Source organism: Halichondria panicea, chromosome 1 (genome assembly GCF_963675165.1).
Source record: "Halichondria panicea chromosome 1, odHalPani1.1, whole genome shotgun sequence".
Lineage (NCBI taxonomy): Eukaryota > Metazoa > Porifera > Demospongiae > Suberitida > Halichondriidae > Halichondria > Halichondria panicea.
This window is the reverse complement of record NC_087377.1, coordinates 10,632,765-10,640,175: the sequence shown is the minus strand read 5'-3', so window position 1 is coordinate 10,640,175 and position 7,411 is coordinate 10,632,765. Positions and strand designations below refer to the sequence as shown.

The window sequence follows — 7,411 nt, the reverse complement described above, 5'->3', positions numbered from 1 at the left end:
GTATTGGGTATCGCTACTGTGATCCAAACAGCATGTAATTATATCCCCTATTATTAAACAGATGCCTCATTATAACTAAGGTATTCTCGATTGTGTATATATAATTATGGTGATGTAAAATTAATGGCGGTGGTGGTTAACTCAGTAAGGCTCTTCGACGTCACGGGTGCCCTAGCTGCACTCATGCACGTACATGTGTTCACCAGAAATGTCACAGAGAGCATACAAAAGTTGCTAAAATCGAGGCATCTATTAATAAAAGTTCGCCCATGTTTGGGTACGCCCCCAGCCCCTCTCCAATTGGTACCAACCTCAACATTTGGCAGGTTGAGTTTCACCCTCATTCCAAATCACACTATGAATATGTACGTACCCCAAATGTTGATTGATAATTCTGAGGTCCATATAATTATTGTTGTACAAGTTTGTATGTGTTGAGGAGTAATGCGAAGGAAACATAGTATAGATTAAAAATAAACTTGAGGCGTATCTATCTACTAATAAAATAGCATTAACATGCATGCAGGCTTTAAAGTCGGATGATAATGAATTGACCAATCAATCCCCTACTACATTGAGGCAGGCTAGGATCGCTGATTTGCCGAGGTGTTACTGAGAAGGTGTGGTCACCTTGAGCTAGACCAGTGAGCACAAACGGACTGGTGCCTACGTGTGTGTGCATGTGTGGAGATGGTATATGTAAACTTGATAATTATTATTAGACACTAGTTGATAAGATCTACATGGGAAGTACATGGGGAAAGTGCCTCAGAGCATGTACATGTATACTATGGGACTTAAGTATACAGTGGAACCCCTCTATAACGGACACCTTTGGGAATAATGTTTTGGCCTTTATACAGAGGTGGCCTTTGTTGAGGGGTTGTTTTGTATACAAACTGTTCATTTGGGACCTGGGTGCCTGGCCGTTATATACCAGCTGGCCTTTATTCGGAGGTGGTTGTTAACAGAGGTTCCACTGTATACCGTACCGTATTACTAGAATATTTTGTGGGTGAAAAACCTTTGCGAAGGAGCCAAATCAGCAGAAAATTTGACCCTTTGCGATCTAACTATTGCGTTCTAGCAAGGATTGTGTGTATTTACTAGTAATAATTTAGGTTTTGCAGATTTTATTGTTGCGAATTGATCAACCATTGCAAAGTTTGCAAATATTTGATGCTCGCAAAACATTCTAGTAATACGGGACCTGCAAATTTACTTAGTATGCCTAGTATTCCGTTGTCAAGTAATTGTATTGTAGTCAAGCGGTTTGCGCATGCGCACTAGTATCTAAATGAGTTAGACACTGTTTTGGAGGTGTCTAACTATTATTTATTGTGGCAATGCAGGTGCTATAACTAAAGGAGGTACAACAGGAAGTTATGTCAAAAGTGATGTAAAAAAACGTGTAAATTTCATAGCAAGATTCTTTCTACATACAGTGGAACCCCTTGTTAACAACCACCTCCGAATAAAGGCCAGCTGCTATATAACGGCCAGGCACCCAGGTCCCAAATGAACAGTTTGTGTACAAAACAACCCCTCAACAAAGGCCACCTCTGTATAAAGGCCAAAACATTATTCCCAAAGGTGTCCGTTATAGAGGGGTTCCACTGTATATGAAGCCTCGATTCCAAGTGGCCCTTTAATTCAGGGTAGATCTAGGTATACTAATTGGGCATGTTATTATAGACAATAATTATAATAATAGGCACAATAGAAGGATTAGTACTGTACACAAGTAGCAAGGTGTAATGGCTTCTCAACACGATGACAAAAGTAAGAGTGAATATCTCGTCAGTTCACCATAAAAGAGCCAATTATGTCCGTAAGTTTTGACTTATGACTTCAATCTGATAAGCATGCAGTTATCAAGGTACATAATTATGTACATGGATAAATCAATCTAATTAAAAACTGCATCACGTGAGTGTGTCGGACCTCCTCTGGGATATAACTAAGGTATTCCTGTATGGTGAGGTGCATGGTGATTAACTCACAATCTGTAGACATTCCATCAGGCAGATTACACGTAAACTCGTTGACATTAATGTCAGCAGTTGGTCCAGTTCCGGCCCACTCCACAGTCACGTCACCAGATACGGGGTCAACCTCGTACTGCTGGTCAGTAAATACCACACTACACTGTGTGATGTCTGCAGGAGTTGGAACAATAGAGGATTGCTATTATCATCACTTGAAGCTAGGCAAATACATTAGTACTACCCTCTAATAATTATTATTCATACACTATTATAGGCCTAGCTGATCATGAGCTGGCTCTGTTAATATCATTCTGTAACAAAAATTAATGAGTCTCACTAATGGAGAGCAATCCATATATATATACTTACCATTACTAGGATCTGTAATTGTAATTTCAGCAGATATTGTTGAAAGTTCTACTGCACTAGAGCTGGTTCTCGATAATGTTGCAGAGAAACGTTCTGTCCCCTCAAAGTTGTTATCATCTACGATCTCAATGGACTCACACACAAGTGGGCCACTTGTTGAGTCAAAAACAAATTTGTGGCTAACTTGACCAGAACCAAAATCTGTAAGAAAAACAAAGATACATGTACAGTGTACATATATATGCTATACACCCTCTAGGGATGGATACATAGAACTGCACGTCCTCGGGTACAAATCTAAAAATAATACACTCTTAGTCTAGATATATATCCATGCGCATGTATATACAAGTATATACACTGTACAAGAGTGTATAAATACGCATGCCCTAATAAAATGAGCTGCTTGCAACAAAGCGAAAGTGCTTTAGAACAAGAATGTTTGTGAGCATCAAACTTTACGACTGCTATAATAAATGGCGTCGCAACGAAAATAGTGTTACGGATACTTTTATGACAACATAACCTTTCCAAATCGCAAAAGTTAGATTGCAAATTGTAGGTCTTTTTCTCGCAAAGCATTTTACAGTATGTACATGCATGGCATGTAAATCTACCTATGTAGTATGTACCTCCTGATCCTGCATCCAGGATTGTAGAATCACCTGCTAGAGTGATTGTCACTGTGATTGAGACTCTATCACTGATTGAGTCTATAGCTCGGATCACCAAGCATACCATATCATCACCTCCTTCTGCAAACTGGTAAGTTGTTTGGTTAAACTCGACCATTGGGGGTATCTCTGAAAATATAGACCAATGGCAATTAAATAAGTCATATGGACAACAAATAACTGTACATACCATCAAGAGTATATAATAGAGAAGAGAGTATCGAACGTAGGCATATACTGTGTATCAGATGCTGTATGTGGAGAGTAACGTGACTTACTGTATCTGTCACAAGCTTGGAGTTTGGACACTGACCAATCCAAGTGTGGGTGATGTAATCTACTTTCTATTTGCACACTGACCAATCCAAGCGTGCATGGGTGATGTAATCTATCAAGAAAGTAGATACATCACCCACACTTGGATTGGTCAGTGTGCAGGTTACAGATACGTTACTCTCTGATGTACAGTATGCCTACATTCGTTACTCTCTTCTCTATTACAATTATACTCTTGATACCATGCATGCAACCTATAAAAAAAATTATTAACTTCAACAGGTGTTACTGATAAACGTACATGTATAAAAATACAAGTCTGTGATCAAGTCATATTCTTGATTACATGGCACAGTGCAAACCCGAGCATGTGCTCATTAATTCACGTAGAAGTTGGTAAGTGATCTTGAGTATAATTATAAAGTCAAATAATTATTGTGCTGGTCTTATGACATGCACACGCAGACAAAATTGCAACCAGCACTATTACACAAAACAATTAACCTAATCCTCGGTTCTCACCTCGTATTTCAATTGTTGTCGGTTGTCCAAAATTGCGAATTGCCCCAGGTAAACTAAGACTGCTAGCATCGAAAGATACATTGAACATTTCAGAACCCTCCAAAATCCTATCGGGTGCGATGGAAATGCTCTCAAAGATGTGTGTATTGCACCCGGATCCGGAACAAGGGGATAGAGTCACTGTCCGAGTATCCACACTGAAGTCCAAACCCTCCTCTGCAGAAGTCACAATTTCAAGGCAACACATGTAAGTTAATAGAAAATCAATGTTCAACCTTACATCATGAGCTGGTACTTAGCTAGGTCTTAACATGTTTTTAGCTGCAGTTTTTTTGGTATTTTGATTCATGCCATCGAATTTATTGTGGAATATTGCCAACGTTCACAACTACCTAAGTACTCTAAATCTCCGTTCCCTCACACAGATAGTGCAAAGTGATTAGAATGTTCAACCTTCATCGAAAAGCAAAAATATTATTTATTGATCGCGATCGATGTATCGTTTTGTAACTCTTTAGCAGTTTACATGCATATATATACATGTACCGGCGGACGTAGCTCCATCAAAATTATAGTAATCTACGTACTGAACAGACACGTGTATAGTTGTTATATAGATGGGATTTAAAAGCACCAGGAACTAACAAAAGCATGTGCATGTGTGTGCATGTGCACATAATTATAATTATACTAACTGACCAGCAGTTCCATCAGATATTACCAGTTCGATGGTAAATTCACTAGTAAGATCCATTGTATTGGCGGACAATTCCGTGTTAATGACGATGACAGCATCGCCCCATTCATTGTATGGCATCAAGTTGCTGACAAAGAAGATTGACTGAAACGCTGCATGTGATGATGAACTTATTATATAGCACACTGTCACATAATCATTTTTTTATCGAAAATAACTACAGTGGAAATTTATAATGGTCACATTTAGGGGAAATAGTTTTTCATGGGCTTTGTCGAGTCCACCTTGTTTATACACGTACATATGAACATGCAGAATAGGATCTGGATGCGTGCAATGGCCCGTATATTGTATATAGTTGGCCCTTCTTTATAGGGGTGGCCGTTAATATTGTAGCTATAATTATGCACAAACTAAACGTACGTACAATTGCCATCTTCGATAATCAATTTCATCTCATTTCTTGTACCGATGGTATAGAAATTGCTTTCTGATATGGCAAACATTGCATCCTTAGATCCATCAATTGCAACAGAAGAACTGAGTCCTATGTTTATATCTTGCTGTGTATCGAAAGGCTTGAAGGTAGCTGTAAAGCTATCACTGCCTAACGAGAAGTCTTGATTAACTGCACAAAAAGAAAGTATATGTATTTCATTAATAATTATTATTTATGGAAGTCTACATGTTTCCACACAGGTTAAATGCATGAATAGCCATTATAGCTTAAATACGATACCCAATTATAAGTATGTACTGCACATTACCGTACTTATTCAATTTAAGGCAACACTTATAAATTATTACGAAGCCAGCGATTGTAGTTAAAAAAATTATGTTGAAGTATTGGTGTCGCATATAATCATTTTAGAGGGTCGCAGGAAGTATAAGGTTACTCTACTATCCTCGATTATATAAGCTGCTTAAATTACATGTTTCTAGCAGCCTGGAATGGAGGTTATGGTTTGACCTCTATATTTAGGACGTAACAAAAAAATTGTCAACACATGCAGCAGTCACTATTTTTAAAAGTCAGAAAATCGAGGGTGTGGCATATTTGGAGGGTCGCCTTAAATCGAATAAGTGCGGTACATGCATAATTACATATAATAATAATGCATGTATACATATACACGTACCTGCATTTCCACCAACACGCCGTATCATGACTGTAACAGACGAAGAGAATGTAGAACTGGTTATGATCGATAGTACTGCTGTAGCACCCTCAACAGCTCTAATAGGACTGTTGTCTGCGAACTGAAATACTGCATCTATATAGAAATACAGCAGGCAGTGATATATTATGTTGTCAAGGTTATAAGCGCGTCGTGTTATATACACGGTCGCGTAACATCAAGGCATAATTTGGTAGTAGGGGTTATCGTGATATAAAACACTACCATGAGAAATCCTAGTTACCTAAATTTTTTGGCCTATAACATCCTAGCATGCAAAGATTGAAGGCGAAAGGTATGTGCACTAAAATAATGATCTTATATCAGCCATGTGTCTTTGTTCAATTTACAAGAGTAGGCCTAGATATACCATTATTAGAATAATTATTTTGCAGGTGATTGTGAATGAACATTTGACCCTTTGCAATCTAACTATTGCGTTCTGCAAGGATCGTGTATATTTACAATTTTATTGTTGAGAATTCATCAACCCTCGCAAAGTTCGCATAATTATTTAATGCTTGCAAACATTCTAGTATAATTATAGCTATGTAGTAGAGTGACAAGACAACTAGGTAAGCTTCTAGCTAAGCATATATACTTTACCTTCCCTAAACCCGTCTTTTTTATAGAGATTACTAAGGACATTGCATGGGTAATTTAGTGTCCGACCAATATCACCTGATGGCAGAACAAAATGTATTATGCTAGGACACAACTTGTCAGGACAATCAAGATGTGCCTCTGTATCTATATAGATCCACCTGAGCTAAAAGACTGCACTATACTAGCTGTAGCACATGCCGTACTTATTGGATTTAAGGCGACCCTCCAAATATGCGACTCAGACTTCCAAAAGTGCAACTGCTGCGTTGACATTATGTCGCGTTCTAAATAGAGGTCAAACCAAAGCCTTCATTCCAGGCGCAGCCGCTATAATAATTAATTTTAAGCGGCTTGTAATTGAGGATAGTAGAGTAACCTCTAATTAGATACGACCCTCTAAATATGCGACACCAGGACTGCAATATAATTTTTAAACCTCCAAAAAGAACGACCTCTGGCTTCGTAATTATTCTGAAGTGTTGCCTTAAATCGAATAAGTACGGTATAAAGCACTACCATAATTTAAGTGCCAGCTGGGCTAAACGCATTTTTTAGGGTTCAAAAAGATGCACCACTCAAAAGTGGAATAAATTTTTCTGCCTCTGTAATTACATCGATAAATATGAAGTACTTTATAGCTTTGCAAAGTATTTATAACAGCACATGAACACAGTTGGCTACACACATGTACCTTGAGACTTGACTGCTTGTACAAACAGGTACAGAGCAAAAGCTCTCAGTAAAATTGCAGACATTGCACCAGCTGTGTGTAGCTTTTTGTTCCTAGTTGCCCCAGAAACCCCCTTGCTTGCTCAAAGTGGGTGGAGCTGACCATGTGCGCATGCGCAGTAGTGGCCAGCTAGTGCCAAGGATTGATTGTCAGCCCAGCTCCTCTACTGCTTAGACTCCAAACTGTACAGCCTCACCACAATCTCAGCCACCAACCTCAGCTCATGCATGATGCCCACTGTCAATGAAAGATTGAGAAGCAAAGGTGATCTGAGAGGGTGAAATGTATGTTGTTTATATAATACGATCACTTAAGGTTCTGCCTTACTACGTTATTTTCTGCTTAATGCTCTTAATTTTGTTGACACTCGT

At 38.6% G+C, this 7,411-nt stretch overlaps 1 protein-coding gene across 1 annotated transcript; it reads right to left on the bottom strand.

The window, feature by feature from the left end:
• Nucleotides 1–405: 405 nt before the first annotated feature.
• On the bottom strand, nucleotides 406–7,109 carry LOC135345856 (uncharacterized). Its single transcript, XM_064543333.1, has 9 exons — nucleotides 7,002–7,109; nucleotides 5,666–5,800; nucleotides 4,954–5,154; nucleotides 4,529–4,678; nucleotides 3,830–4,045; nucleotides 2,990–3,160; nucleotides 2,358–2,558; nucleotides 2,004–2,159; nucleotides 406–666 (listed from the first exon to the last, which is right to left on the bottom strand). The coding sequence occupies exons 1-9, from the start codon at nucleotides 7,063–7,065 to the stop codon at nucleotides 530–532; spliced, it is 1,431 nt and encodes a 476-aa protein (XP_064399403.1). The 5' UTR covers nucleotides 7,066–7,109; the 3' UTR covers nucleotides 406–529.
• Nucleotides 7,110–7,411: the final 302 nt, after the last annotated feature.

Bases quoted from the DNA above. Each gene is read 5' to 3' on its own strand.
- LOC135345856 (XM_064543333.1), bottom strand. From the start codon at position 7,065: ATGTCTGCAATTTTACTGAGAGCTTTTGCTCTGTACCTGTTTGTACAA. The intron at 5,155-5,665 runs GTACGTGTATAT...CTTTTTGTGCAG, and splicing joins GCGTGTTGGTGGAAATGCAG to TTAATCAAGACTTCTCGTTA. The intron at 2,559-2,989 runs GTACATACTACA...TTTTTCTTACAG, and splicing joins CCTGGATGCAGGATCAGGAG to ATTTTGGTTCTGGTCAAGTT.